The 15,357-nt window shown below is 41.2% G+C and overlaps 1 protein-coding gene across 1 annotated transcript; it reads right to left on the bottom strand.

The window, feature by feature from the left end:
* Positions 1-4,508: 4,508 nt before the first annotated feature.
* npy8br (neuropeptide Y receptor Y8b) lies at positions 4,509-8,965 on the bottom strand. Its single transcript, XM_030060469.1, has 2 exons — positions 8,848-8,965; positions 4,509-6,926 (listed from the first exon to the last, which is right to left on the bottom strand). Exon 2 carries the CDS (start codon positions 6,755-6,757, stop codon positions 5,651-5,653), a length of 1,107 nt encoding a protein of 368 aa, XP_029916329.1. The 5' UTR covers positions 6,758-6,926; positions 8,848-8,965; the 3' UTR covers positions 4,509-5,650.
* Between the last annotated feature and the right edge of the window lie 6,392 nt (positions 8,966-15,357).

Raw genomic sequence — 15,357 nt, 5'->3', positions numbered from 1 at the left:
TCTGATCAAAGAAAATGGAAGGTCAGACAGAGGGGCCACATCCCAAATTGTAAGGCCAAAACTATAAAGATGAAAGAATTTCTAGTTTCACTAACGTAAAGAAAAAAAATCCCGTTTCTAATATTCAAATTTGTTTCTAATATTCTAACTTGTATCAATTTGTATCATCTTTATCCATCCAACTGTCTGTCTGTCTGTCTGTCTGTCTTTCTGCATAACATTTGTCGTCTTATTTTGTGTGAAGATGTCACGGCCAGATCTCTTCTTGTGACCAAAAATCAATGGGAGCATGTAAATGAAAGCACATGCACGCTATGACAAATCCGGTCCTGAGGGAAAACTGGCCGACACCAATCAGGCTGCTATTCCCGCCTGTCAAGTCTGCTTGTGTTATGTAAGACAATAATGTGTGTGTGTGTGTGTGTGTGTGTGTGTGTGTGTGTGTCTCCGTTATTAATACGACAAGAGACACCAAGGAAGAAAATTAGACCCTGCAATATTGCCACATCTCTATAGGATGAATATTAATTGATTTATTTCAAAAGCAGAACCAGAGAACTCTTAGATTTCATTTTGGAGTGATTGCATGTGCCCAGGAGTGGCTGATGGAAAGATTTGAAAAAACAAAACAAAACAAAAAAACATGCTATTACAGTTTTTTCTCAAGTGCTTTGGCCCAGTTCTCAAATTATGGTGATTATTTTCAAAACCACATGTGAAAACCTCCACGCCGCTGCTCACTTGTTCACTAGTGATTTGGATTTCTCATTCTTTTCTTGCAAATGTTGTGCATGTCTGGGAAAATAAGACCAATTGTCGGCACATTTACACAATTACCGCACGCATGCTGAAAAACAGATTATGTTGCTTCTTGGTTAAGTCGTCTTGCTCTCCAAAACATGTACGAATTCTTTCATTGTGGAAGTCATCACATGCACAGTAGTCCGTCCAAATTGTCAAAATCTGTCAGGCATATGCTCCATAAACACCACCCATGTGGATTTTTTCGTGACATCTGCCAAATTGGTAAATTGCCTGTCAGGTGTATCTTGAACTTCACTGACGAACGGGGAGTTTGTCACATCTAACATCCACGAGTCACACGTCCTGTCATGATAGCTGGCAGGTGCATTTCATGAGTCTGGATATTTTCAAATACATTTATAGAGCTGTAAATGAAAAAAACAACAAGTTACCTGGAAGTGTGAGTGCCCCCTTATGAAAATGTTATATGTGAAATACATCTTTTCTTATGTGAAAATGTACATCTCATATGTGAATTTATCATTTTCATGTGTTATTGGCAACATTCACATGTGAAAAGAATGTCACATGTGAACCTGAACTTTTCATGTGTCATTTGCTTTTCACATGTGATTTACAGATTTCACACAAGAAAAGAAAACAACATCACACATGAACTATATATTTTCACATGTGATTTGCTATTTTCACATGATTGAAAATTCTTTACATGTGAAAAAAAAAATATGTCACACAAAGTCATGTGGAATTAGCATCTTCACATGTGACTGGCTTCTGAATTAGAATTCCCACATGTGAAATAAACCACATGTGATTTTGGAACACATATGTTTTTTTTGTTTTTTTTTGGTTTTTTTTACGTTGTTTTTCCACATATAATTTCCAAAGAATTACATCTCATGTGTTCCAAAACCAAACGTGGTTCATTTCACTTGTGATTTCACATGTTATTTTTTCATAGGGGCCTGTTGCTGTAAAGTGTAATAAATCCTTGTACTGTTGAAATGGGCGTCTGAATACATTCAGGTTGATACACAATGACATTCAGTTAGCTGGAGAAAAATAATACTTTGGGACAGCGGGTATTCAGGGTCAATGAAAAAGTAAGTCTAGTTTGAGATTTGGACTCAAGGAACACTTCCAAGGAATACTGCCAAAACATCCAAACATTTTGACCACCAGTGTTTACACTGTGTCAAAAGACACTTTTCATTGTGTTGGTGCAGACTACTTACTGACACACTAATTTCATTTTGAGGCATGAGTTAAATGTTTTGGGTGACCTTTTTGCAGACGATCCTTGGTGCTGTGCTGCACCATGTAAGCTGTTTTGACAAATGCACCTGGAGCTCTGAGAATGTAAAAACTGTTTTGGGAGATGAGCCAAAGCAACTGGAAAAAAAGCTGTAAGATGTCAGAGTGAATAGAAAGGTAGAAAAAAAAAGAGGAAATGCTCCCAGAGAGAAATCCATCAGAGCTCCGCTGCATCAGGAAGTATCTGATTCCATGTAGAGCGATTAGGGCAATTTAGTGGCAAGATGACGGAAGAAGGGAATATTGACTGTGTTGATGTATGTGTTTGACCCTTTAGTTGAGCAGCGTACATGTCTTAGCGCGGCCGCGCAGATGCTCGTATGTATAATACTGTGATTAGAATTCCAGAGGCAGCAGGCCGACTCTCTGTGACCTTTTCATCTGCCAAAACAAAAAAGATTAGTTCCCTCGCACAAAGGAGCAAAGATACACAAGGCCAATGACTTGGCGTGACGTCAGTCCTCACAAGATCTGAAAGTGAAAAACAATATTTGGCATAACGTCTTTACACAAAGAATTCATTCCGGGATGACTTGCTTGTGCTGCGCTGTCTGCTCTAAAACATTATTCCTTTTATTATTTTATTTGTCCGTTTTTTGGTGGCATTTCATAATTTCCACTGCACTTATAATACTGTCTGTGTCCACAATATTAATTCCAAAAATGTGATGGTTGACACTCACACTTTTTTTTTTTTTTTTTTTTTTTTTAAATATCTGACACCTAAATCTTCACAAGATCAGAATAATCACAACATGAGAGAGGGGGTGTGAAGAAAAATTCAGACTCAGTGAGATTTCACAAGAGACATTCATATTATTGTTGTGATCATTATTATTATTGAGGAAATAATGCTAAGAGGGTTAAACTGTATGCTGTGATCTTACATCTCCATTAAAAGAGCCATCCGGGGCTTCTCACTGAATGCAATTTGCACGCTCAAAATAGCCTTCGGCAAATTAAATCTCCACACATGTTGCGTGTTCATGTTGTGCCTGTGATCGCTGAGATATTGCTAACATGAGCAAGTAAATTAAAACACAGGGAGCCAAGATACTAATCTTCCTGAGACTGTTCTGCTGACGGCGAGAGTCTGGCTTTGTGGACTTGATGAGTGTTGCTGGAGTTCATCACCACCACTTGAGCCTTGGCTGCCTTTGTTTCGCACACTGGAAGTGATTTGTGGATGTAAATTGAAGCTCCTGGGTGTAAACACCTGTGAACTATTTTTTCTAGGGCATAAAGTCAATCTGCCTGTTCTTCGCTGTTCAGCATATATCCTGTTTTCATCATGCTACAATAGTGTTGGTAATGAATTCTTAATTTTTCCCCATAACATTAAAAACTGCTGCTTCATTCGGTGATATTTTAAAGAGAAAGAGGAAATAATGGAGAAGGGGAAGAACTGGCAGCGTATAAAGGTCACGTTAGGTAGACATTCAAGTCAACCCGGGCCTCTGAGAGTTCTCTTAAGGGCTAAACTGTCAGAGCGTGTGAGCCATGAGTCAAAATCAATGGGTGTATTTCCGGGCTAGATACATAGTAAAACAATTTGGCATTGCGAAAAAACAACATGGACTCTAATTCGTGAGGTTATCATTAACCTTAATGGCCACTGACAGCTGATAAACATCTCACCTTTCCCTTTCCTCTCCAGCATTTAGTTGACACACTTCTGATTTCAGACCGTCTGCAGCTCCGGTGGAAGACCCACTCAAAACGCAAACAGATAAAAAGTGACTGACGCATTCCCTCAGCATGAATATTTAGCACCAGCGACTTAATGTTGTCTTCCCACTGATGTCTCCTTCCAAATTTCCTTCTCTCTTTCATACTGTTCAACATCTAAAGGCAGCAAGCGCTACAAGCACATCTAAAATGCGATGTGATCTCAGACTTTTCCATTTGAATAATGCACGCACACACAGAGTCTGTGCACTGAATATGACCTCAGAGGGAAATGAGAATTTTGAAAAATTGGGTGTTTAAATGTCACGTCGTGCTTCCTTCAATGCACACCACATACTACATTTATATGAACATACAGGCAAAGGCTCATTTTTTCAAACACATCAGTAACTGTGAACTCTGAGAAATTGGCATTTGCCAGACATGAATAAAAAGTGAGATCCCATACTCGGCACTATTTCCTGTAATGGGAACACACTCGTATAGCAAGTCCCAAAATCTGATGATGGTGATAATAGGGAAGAAAATGTTTCATGTTTGGCATACAAACTCTCTTTGGTGCTGCTCAGGACTATGGGTAAGAATAATGTTTCCTGAATGCTCTATAATGTCCACTCCATTAGTTTCCTTATGGGAAGGCCACAGGAAGTCAAGAACAAATTGAACCGACACTTCATCATTAAAGGTAATAGTAAATGCTTTAATTCAATACCACAAAGAGAAATTACTGACAACAAGTTTCCGAGGAGAGATACCTGCAATGCTACAGAGTGCTGTTTATTGCCAATCACACCATGAACTATCACTGTGTCACATCTTTTACAGGGCGTACATACACTTACAGAGGCTATATACAATGGAAACAACCCTGCACTCCTTTACTGCCTCTTACATTTTGTTTTATGGCACTTAATATATGGTTGTTGCATGGCACATTTTATGACAAAAAAACAACCCTGCACACAGCAATATATTGGCGGACAGTCCTTGGTGGACAGCATGAAATGTGTACAGGTCTCAGTCTCAGTCATTGTCAAGGTTCTCTGGAAAAAAAAAAGCCTCCTTTTAGATGATAAAAAAGAAATGCATTAACATGATGCAAGAAAAAACATTTGGCAAATGTTCATGGAATGCCCGGAGCCACACTGAATGCTCTATAATGTTCACTCCATTAGTAGTGTAATAAGCTACTGCCTATGGAAAATCATTAACACATTACGGTTCACAATCCCTTTACAACTGCTTCATTTTCATCAATACTATTAACAAAAAAAAAAAAAAAAAACATTGAAATGTACAACCCCGAGAGGTGCATTTGCCATGGCTGCCTCTGTCCTTTCAGTACTGTCTCATGGTCCCAATGCTCATAATAAATTACAATAGATAAACATATGTAACAAAAAAAAAAGCATTTTTAACAGCCAACACTTACTCAAACCTGACTTCGGATTTAATCTTTATGCTTTAGAAAAAAAAATTGTGCCTCTGGATGTTTTGAATAACTGGTTTAGATGTTATGTTGCCAGTCACACATAACCATAGCACACTGGGAATGCACTGTACTGCCTCTAATAGCAAAAGTGCTCTTGTAAAGTGTCTTCAATTGCCCTACAATACATCAACTTGTGCAACCTTTGCACCATCATTTGGTTATCTACTTCCTCCTCCAGGTGAACTCATACCAAATAGAGGGCACTGTGCCTTGCCTGTTAAGTGTTTTCAGTCTGTCTCCTCTGGATAACCATTACTAGGTTTATAACTTTGGAAATGTCAGCCTCGCTTTTGCACACAACGAAGCAAGGAAAGCTCCAATGGATGATCAAAACGACGGGAGTTGAAGAGGCCCAGTAATTTTTCTAGTCTCTTACTGAAAAGTTCAGATTTAAGTATTGATGGTGCTAGAGCCTTTGCTCAGGACCGACCCCTTGGTGACCTCTGTGCTGACGATGGAGAGGGGGAAGCTCTCGTACCGCTCCGCCGTCCCCCAGCAGCGGCAGCGCAACAGCGTGGACTTGAGGTGCTTTTGGAAGTTGCTGTTGAGGAAGCCGTAAATGATGGGGTTGATGCAGGCGGAGGCCATGGCCGTGAGGTGGCAGGCCGAGAAGATGATGTCGTGCTCGCAGGACGGGATGGCCTCGTGGTTCCAGTCGAACACCGTGTTAAAGACGTTGAGGGGGAGCCAGCAGAGGGCAAAGAGCACCACTATGGCGACCAACATGGCATTGATCCTCTTGGAGCCCTTGTTCTTGTTTTGATTGGAGTTCCTGGCGCGTTCTACGATGTCCTTCCTCCTCCTGAGGCGCAGGAAGATACGCAGGTAACAGACCATGATTAGAATGAGCGGGAGGAAGTACTGGAAGATCAGCAGGGAGGTGGTGTAAGCCCGCCGGTCGCTGTCTGACGGCCATCCCTCCATGCACACAAAGTGGTCGTCCAGCTGGAGCGGGATACTCAGGTTCTGGAGGGACAGGTTGGTGAGGACGCTGAATGTGAAGAAAGGCAGGGAGATTAGGCAAGCCACCACCCAGGTGACGACCACAGCCATGTAGGACTGGCCCACCACAGGCTTCCATCCAGTGGGGTGGATGATGAGCTGGTAGCGCTCCATGGCGATGAGGACGAGGGAAAAAATGGAGACGGTGACTGATATACACTGGATGAAGGGGGTGAGCTTACAGAGGACCTCTCCTAGGATCCAGCGGTCCATCAGGGTGTAGACGACAGTGACAGGCAGGCATACGATGCACATGAGGATGTCAGAGCAAGACAGGTTGGCGATGAAGATGTTGGTCACATTGTGCATCTCCTTCTGCCGTGTGATGACAAACACGAGGCAACAGTTACCAACCAGACCCACTGCCATCACCGTGCTGTAAGCGATAATCAGGAAGGTGGTGCCGCTCACCGAGGGTGGGCACACGTCAGATAGATCCCACGGTATCTCTTTCCACGAGGCCTGGTTGTGATTACTTTTGTGGTGCAGCTCCATGATTTTTTTCCCTTTTTCTCTCTGGGCTTATTTCATAGGCTGGGGTCTAATTGTACCGTTTTGTTGAGTCACACCTGCTGTAATTATTTCATGAATAATATTTGCATTTTTCACAGGTTCCCATCATCCTTTAATTTTGGCAGTCTTTAATGCCGTCTTCATTTGCTGCCTGAAGACAAGAAAAAAAAAAGGGTAAGCTTATATAAACTCCAGGTCCTGAAATGCTATTTTTTTTTTAAATGTTATACATTCTGGGAAAATTAAGAGCTTGACTTTTCACTCAAATTAAAATGCAGGCCCTAAGAAAACTGCAGCAGGAAAAGAAATTTGCCCTCACGCTGAGAAAACTCATTTCCTCATTAGCGTCGTACTCCTGTTCAATGAGAATATGTAGCACAAATTGATAAGATTACTACTGTGCACTTGCTGCAAGATAACTTTCAAAATCACACTGCTCTTAGCTGTAATTCAGAGGTATCTGTTTGGTACTGAGATGTTCAGTGGCACAATTACAGCTGTGTAAACACTGACAATGGATTGAATATTACAAAACAGAAAATAATGAAGGGAATAATTAATGTTGGTATGCAAATATCATGAGGCTCTGGGAAAAAGAGAGGAAAATAAAATAAGATTTTCTATCATCCTGAATATTGGCTATAAGGAGAAATGATGCACTGATGGCCTATCATCATGGAAACAGCACAGATCCAGACTTTGTGGCATCATTATAATGGTAAGATGATTCAAATTTCCATCACAATAACAGTGTTAATGACTGCTCCTTCAGAGACAATCATTCCCCTCACTATTTTCTTCCCCTTTAGACAGCAGGAATTTATTCTGTTTTTGTCCATAAAGGCAGACACCTTTCATTGTCGCTGAACACTCACAATGGCTTTCAGATTCCCAAGCACATGTGGTCCTACAACCTCCAACAAACTAATGTAGTGGAAAACAGAAATACAATTTCATTACACCAACACCATGAGCATCAGGATACTCTCTCTCTCTCTCTCTCTCTCTCTCTCTCTCTCTCTCTCTCTCTCTCTCTCTCTCTGTGTGTGTGTGTGTGTGTGTGTGTGTGTGTGTGTGTGTGTGTGTGTGGCAATGAAACAATACTGATTAACCAGTGAGCCTCGGGCTCAATGCAACAGAAATTAGGTTTGCTCCCATAAAGCTATGCAAACAGAATGGAATCTGTAGGACTGAAAAGATTTATCATTTTCAAATGAAGATGAATATTGATAGGTAATGATATTATGTGCTCTTGGCTTTCTCCTCCACAGTAATAATGTCCAAATATAATGTTTTGTTTCATCTGTTGTGATTATAAACAGAGACAGAGTATTCATAAGGCAACAAAAGTAAACAGTTTTACCTTATAAATTCCTCTGTGGCACCCTGTCTGGTCCCAGTTTGCATCCCATAATGTTCTACACAGATTTCTCCTGTACACAACTATTCTTGGATGTCAACCAGATCAAAACTGGCTGATTTTTTTTTTTAGTTAAGTTATGCGGCCTGCATGTCATAGCCACCCAGCCTCCTTGATGCTGATTATTTATGTCAGAGCTCTGGCTACTTGAAGTGATGCATTGCCTTTGTGAGGATGTCTTATCTGTCCATATGCTGCAGCCTAAAAGGACAGCACAAAATTTAGCCTGGACAAGACTATCAAAATGTGACATGCGATTACAGCCTTATTCAGCCATTATTAAAACATAGTCCTGCTAATTAGATATTATGCAACATGCAAAAACGTGCAACAGACTGGAGGAGAAAAACAACTGCAAAGTCACCGAAAAGAAAAATATATAATGAATTATTGAGCATAATGAGGCTGTTTACCTTAATGTCTCTAAATACATAAGTTTTTTGAAGGGGAAAGAGGGGAACAGTGCTGTCTTACATTAATGATCAACAAAATCCGAACCCAGTTCCTTCACAAATGGGATGAGAGGAGCCACAAGTCCGCTTTCGCTCATGCAAAAATGACTTGATTATGACATTCACGCGCCGGCTGAGGAGAAAACATCTCACTATATTGCGACAGAATGAAAAGTGTGAAAGTGGCATATGAATCCTACCCTCGATCACTGCTGTTGTGGTGTTATCCTTCGACTGCCTGGCCGATCCTGGCTGTGCTGAGATGCTCGCTGCTTGCAGTGAACCTGACCCTCTGCTCCGGACAGGTAGGAGCCCAGAGCCGGCGGGAGGAGACGCTCTCTCCTGTGTGCTCCTCCCTGCAGCGGCCGAACTACTAGTCTGAGCGCTCCCGGGTCTCCTGTCAGGCAGAAAACCATCACCTGACGCATTTCCAGCTGTGATAAAACCTTAAGACTCAGGCTCGGTGTCCACTGCACAATACAGCTTTAATACACTTTTAACATTTTATAAGGCGCAGCCGGGCCAGTGCCAGGCTATAGAAACTCTATACAGAAACCTATAATAGCAGTAACCCCCTATGGGAGTAGGCTATTACAGTCATAGGACTGGGAATTTATAGTATCATTAAGAGCTCTAAGTTCTCTATGGAGTACCACAGACGCACTTTAAGACCTTAGAAAGGAATATTATAGCGATTTTTCATTAAAATCACAGCAAAATATGACACTTTCATGTATCTGTCACTCACTACAAAAGAGTTAGGCTACTGGCTCTGCGCACAAAATTTCACAGCCTAAATCATTTTTTTGTTGTTTTTTTTTGTTTGTTTTGTTTTTTTGCTTACCGAAATTATGTCTCTCCTTGAACTTCGAGCGATGGTTTGGTTGAGCTCAGACACAACAGGAGTTTTTGAGCGGCGAGGCGGTAGGAGGTGTCTTGTCAGGATCGCTGATATGCGCCGAGCTATCTCTTAAAGCGACCTTTTGCCTCAGACTCAGGCGGGGATGTGATTGGAAACGTGTTACATAATAGGCTGCACTTCTTGATGGCACGCAGACGCACGCACGCACGCGCTGGCACACGCGTGTGCGCACAAGCAGGCACGCACGCACGCACCGGGATGCGCAAACACACGCGGGTCTGTGGGGAAATCGCGTTATTTGAACCAAATTAGTGATGCACACACATGGCCCGTTTCATCCACCTGAAGCCCAGCCAAGTATTAGCGAAAGACTTTGCAAGATTCATTTTGTCTCCTGTAGAAGGGTTATGCTGGGATTTCACATGAGGTGGCATATTATGCTATCATCACATCCTTAATAAAGATTTACTGTAATATTCCTGTCATATTCCTACATGGTCTTAAGTGTGCCTGTGCTGCTCAGCTTACAGTGGCCTTGTGGTTGTGTACTTTTTAAAATCCCATACGACTTTTTAGCCATAGCTTGATGCAAGTGTGGGTGTAATAGTTCTATAATGTCCTTTTTAATTGTGTACTTTTCCTTTTCCTTTTGGGATATTATTTGAAAATGGCTGCTCCAGCTGAACCATTATATCAAGAGCACAGAGTGCATTGTGGATGCAATAAGCCGGGGAGGATAGACTTAGAAGTAATGGTGTGCAGAGAAGCTCAAACAGATTTTTTTTTTGTTGGTGTTGTTGTTTGGCTTCTGCATCCTGTGTGAAGCTGTGGGTGAGACTGAGAAGCTCAACCTTCTTGAAGATAATGTGTTTGTTGTGGAGGAATTCCAGAAGTGAAGTGAAAAAGTGAAAAATCATAATCGTGTTCTTATTTAAAAAAAAAAAAAAAAAAGAAAGAAAGAAAAAATAAAAAAATAAAACATATTTATCACCCACACACTGACATAAAAATAATTCTGTTTTCATTTTACCTTATTTTTTTATTCTGTCTCAGTGGAATCAAATATCTTTTACTGTGATCATGTTGTTGTCTTACTGTGTATTCTATTGTTTTTACTGTGGGTTTTATGGTGTCATCATGTCTGGAGCACTGGACCAAACAAATTTCCCCATGTGACATGATAAAGTTGATCTGCATCTGAATCTGCATTCTCCTGCTGCCAGCATTTCATGATTGACATTAATAGATGATAATGGAATATTGATGGGTACACATGTTTATATAACCTGTAGTCCAGCCATAATAAAGTGTCTACCGTTCCAAGGTCAGTAACCTGGCCCTGATTGAAAATGTCACAGCGTACCAAGCTACCTTTCCTGTAATCCAAACAGGTGCCATGTTACTGGCATCTACGTATCGCCTGCATAATGTCTCTCATTCAGCTGAAACATCATCAGAAGCAAACCCACTGTTCAAATCCCTCAGACACAAACGACTTCAACTATTTTAAAACTGTGTTCGCACCTCTCCTCGCTTGTGCAACAGATTGTTCACTGCTTCTTCACACTGTCCCCACACACTTCTGTTTTAAGTGGAGGCTCTTGGAGAGAACAGTAATAGCTGTTTTTCTGGAAGGTGGAGCGGTGAAATGACTTGCCGCTGACAACAATAGCACTGTAGGTGTTTACTTGACATATAGACATGGGTGTCACCTCGCTCGAGTCAATTAATCTATGCACACATTTTTTTTGCAAGGGGACAAAATGGGAACACTGAGAGCGGCTGTGTGACCGAACTGCAGGGCTGGATTATTTTTTCCCCCCTTAATGAGCAGCCCATTCAATATCTGGAGACATGGCATGACTGTTGTACCTCTCCCCTGTGCAATCTCCACTACTGCCACTCACAGTCATTTCGATTTCTTTGCAGACTGTTGTTGCCGTGAAGGAGGGTTAGAGGAAAACATTTCTATGAAAAAGTCTTATACGTCCAGACATTTGAACAGCATAGCATGTTGACATAGATATTATTATTATTATTATTTTTTTTTTTTTTTGACACTTTGGTACATGGTACACCAGTTTAATATGATTAATGAGCTGCAAGGTGCCAGAGTGTGGCCAGAAAGGCTTATGCAATATATAGAGGAAAAATATCTCTCGTGCAAGGGGAACATTGTTTCTAAATGCAAAAATCTCTCTCAAGAGCCCTTGTACCTGAAAACACAGGAAAATCGAGAAACAGCCCTCATGAGCGGATGGATGTTGTTTTATCTGAGCAGATAAGTCGGAACAAGAACAGATTAGGTGTCCCAAACTGTTTTAGGTGTCCCAAACTGTTTTGAAACATCATCTATCCCTGTCACATGAAATATTTGATAGGGCTTTGATGATTTAGTGTATTTGGTCAACTATATCAATTGTTTAGTCTCCCATCTTATGTCTATTTAGACAACACATACTCTTAACTTGATTCAGATATATGGCCATATTTGGATTTGAAGTGAGACTCATGTTATGTAAGGCAATCATTGTACAAGTGGTTCTTGTGGGAAAATTGTTAATAGTTTTATGTGTCACTGGCAGTGTAAATCAATAAAGCACTCTGCCCCATAAACAGTACATCGTTCCCCCGCTGTAGCTCAAGGTATTCATATTTCACACTATTTGGTGAGCGACCGCTGCGCTATATTGGAAGTACACAAGCCTGCTTTTGTCTGATTTATTTGTCTTGAGGATAACTCCCATTTTAAGAGGCCTTTAATATCCTCTGCTGTTCAGTGGTGCGTCAAAACAGATTGTCTGATAAACGTTGGACTGAAAAAACACTGACGCAGCCAAAACAAGAGAAGGAATGATGGCTTGTCACCCAGATACTGTATAACTTCACACCTCATTGACTTCTGATAAGACGGAGCCTTAAAGAAATAAAATAAAATAAAATATCTTTCTTCTAAAAAAAAATGTACACATTCCACATGATGCAAAACAACAACTTATTCACAGATATCACATGAAACATGCTCAGTACACAAAAAATCAGGTGGACAGATACAGGTAACCTATGTAAACTGTACACTGAGATAAAAATTTTGCTTTCTGTGCCATGTCACAGTCCATTTGTGAGACGGGTTATGTAAAAATAGATCCAAAGGAGGGGCAAAGGACAATCAAAACACAATTAACTCTGAACACTGAATTGTGACTTTTTGTTCACACTATATTATAGAAATAGAGTTTTACATATCACAAAAAAGTAAGGAGATTGCACTCTTCCACCAGCAAAACTAATCTGGGAATCTGACAGCCTGAATGAGACTAAGACGTGACACACTTGGCACCCAAGAATACAAAATGATCTTTTCAACATTTCTTGATTTTGGGACAATGAGCTTCAATTTTGAGACATAAAAAAGCATATTGACCATTTGGCTCCATTTTCCACCACATCGTCCCTCACTGCATCCCTGAGCCCACACTTATTGTGTCCGTGGGAATACTCATTTAACGTCAGACCGGCACAATCTTCCCCCTGCAACAGCAGAGGCTCTTTCATGAACCTAAGTTGAAGTGATCCTTGACACCATCTCTGCAACACAGTCCTATAAATCCCCTGAGGCTTTAAATAACCCTCGCAAAGAACAAAGGCCACAATGCCCCCGGTGCTCAGGGATGACAAACAGCCCTCTCAGTTGCACAGATCACATCTGACATTGAGCTCACCCTGATGCTCTTCTGTTAAAATGTGACTTTTGGAGTAGGCAAGGGAGGACGGGTGCCCCTCGGTGAGGATGAAATAGAAGCGCAGCCATGTTCTGTAAAATTTATAGGAGGTAGACCCGAGAACCCAGAAAATCCGAGTTTTAAAAAAGGTTTACAGGCACACACCCCTCCATATCAGTCACCACGCTGCTCCCTCAGAAGGTCACAACTGGATCTGGACTGTCTTAGCTCCATCCATTAAGCCAGAAAAATGATGAGCGCTGTCCAAAGTTGGCGTGGGCGGTGGGAACTTGTAGTTCAGTTGCCCAGGAGTCCCATACAGCAATCCAGTCTTGGCACCTCAGACTCTTTCAGTTTTGACCATTAATTTCAAATTCCCACTGAGCAATCTCAATCTCATCTCTCTGTTGATTAAACGTTTAAAAGACATCTATTTGGCTACATGTCAAAGGTTTATCAGTGAAAGTTTAGCAGATGGATAAATCTTCTGAGATGATATGACAAAAAGCATAACCTTGTACATATGAACTTTTTTGGTTAAGCTTAATATTAACAGCTGATTGTGCATTACTTAAACATGTGATGATTTTTTTTTTTTTTTTGCTTGGTCTAAATCTGGACTGTGCATAGCCAAAAAGAATCTGGGTTATATGAGAACAGATGCAACATTTCAATGTCTAGTGCTCAGTGATTAAGTGTGCAAATCACTGTCAAAATCTAAACTTGTCTATGGCCTAAAAATTCATGACAAATGTGATTAGTCTAAAAATAATTCACTCTTAAGGCAGTGTCCTTTCTGAAATGTGGAGCAAAACAAGAAAAAGACATTTACTTGACCATGTGTGTTATGACATTACTCCTGCAAGACTGGCATTGTGTTTAATGGTGCTTCAACCAAATATTTGGAGGAGGCTCCATTGATTTGACTGGGAAAAAGGAAAAAGCAGTGAGAGAGAGAAGCACACAGAAACAGACCTGAGATCAGGGGTTTGTTAAAGCTCAACTGCATTAGCAGACCAAAAGGTAAAATCAGCCTGGTGCTCATTAGACCTGCCGGTACTTCCTCTTTTAATTCATATAAATGTTCTGCATGTCCTTCCTGCTCTCTGAAGCCACACAGGTATTCTCCCCTGCTGTTTGCAGCACAGACCATTCTTCTTTTTGTCGAACTCGCTCTCGGTGTTCCAGGGCGTCGGCGTGGAACACTGGAAATTTGTACTAACTCGATCACGGTGAATTAGGTGGTGGATGTCACACCCCGAAATAGACCGCTTCCTACCTTGGGAGGGGTGACAACTGGATACAGAGGCAGGCCACCGCTGACAGACACAGGAGGGAGGGTTAATATTGATCCCCTGGAGCCCTGCTCAATATGAATCCAGATCCACTGATACAAGGCAGACATGAGTAGCTGCCAACTCAGGTTCCTGGTCACAGTTTAGCAATGGCCATCTTAAATCAAACAAATTCTGTTTGGACTCAGTCTAAGTGCTGGGGAGAAAGACACATAGTAGGGTTACATGACCATGTTGATATAAAAAAGAGTGAGATCAACAAAAAAAAAAAACGCCTCAAAAGGCAAACTAAGCATGCCTTGATAAGCTTGTGTAGTGAAGACATGACAGTATGAAAGGCACAGACACAGAAACAAAGGATAAAGTAGCAGACACTAAAGCTAACAAAGACATGAGGTTATCGCCGCAGCCTCTCATATTCCATTATTTACAACAGTGCAGTCATATATAGTCTGTGATGCGGCCCAAGCCTCCCCTTTGAGTGTAGCTGTCACAGTCCAGCCCAGCTCTCTGAAGCCAGCAAGTCCCTGGTTGCAGTCTTGTGTAATAGCTTCCTCTGAGAAAGATCACCTTCCTGCCACACGTGGTGCCTGGATGCAAAAAGAACAGATTGTCCACCTCGCACTCAAACTGCCTTTTCCTACAGGAAGTTGTAATATTGTCCAGCAATGTACAATCTTTAAAAAGCATTAAGTGATAATAGGATGTGAAACAGAATACAAAACAAACTGGTTCTCACATCCTGTTAGGTGCAATTGGAGGTTGTCTGTATTCAATTATTCAGCACCTACTTCAGATTATATTTGAGAATATCCTTGCATCCCGCAGAGC

Source organism: Myripristis murdjan, chromosome 9, assembly GCF_902150065.1.
Source record: "Myripristis murdjan chromosome 9, fMyrMur1.1, whole genome shotgun sequence".
Classification (NCBI taxonomy): Eukaryota; Metazoa; Chordata; class Actinopteri; order Holocentriformes; family Holocentridae; genus Myripristis; species Myripristis murdjan.
The sequence above is the reverse complement of the archived record's forward strand: the minus strand, read 5'-3'. Positions and strand labels throughout refer to the sequence as shown.

What these genes read in the sequence shown, in the direction of transcription:
- npy8br (XM_030060469.1), bottom strand. Translation starts at nt 6,757, where the DNA reads ATGGAGCTGCACCACAAAAGTAATCACAACCAGGCCTCGTGGAAAGAG.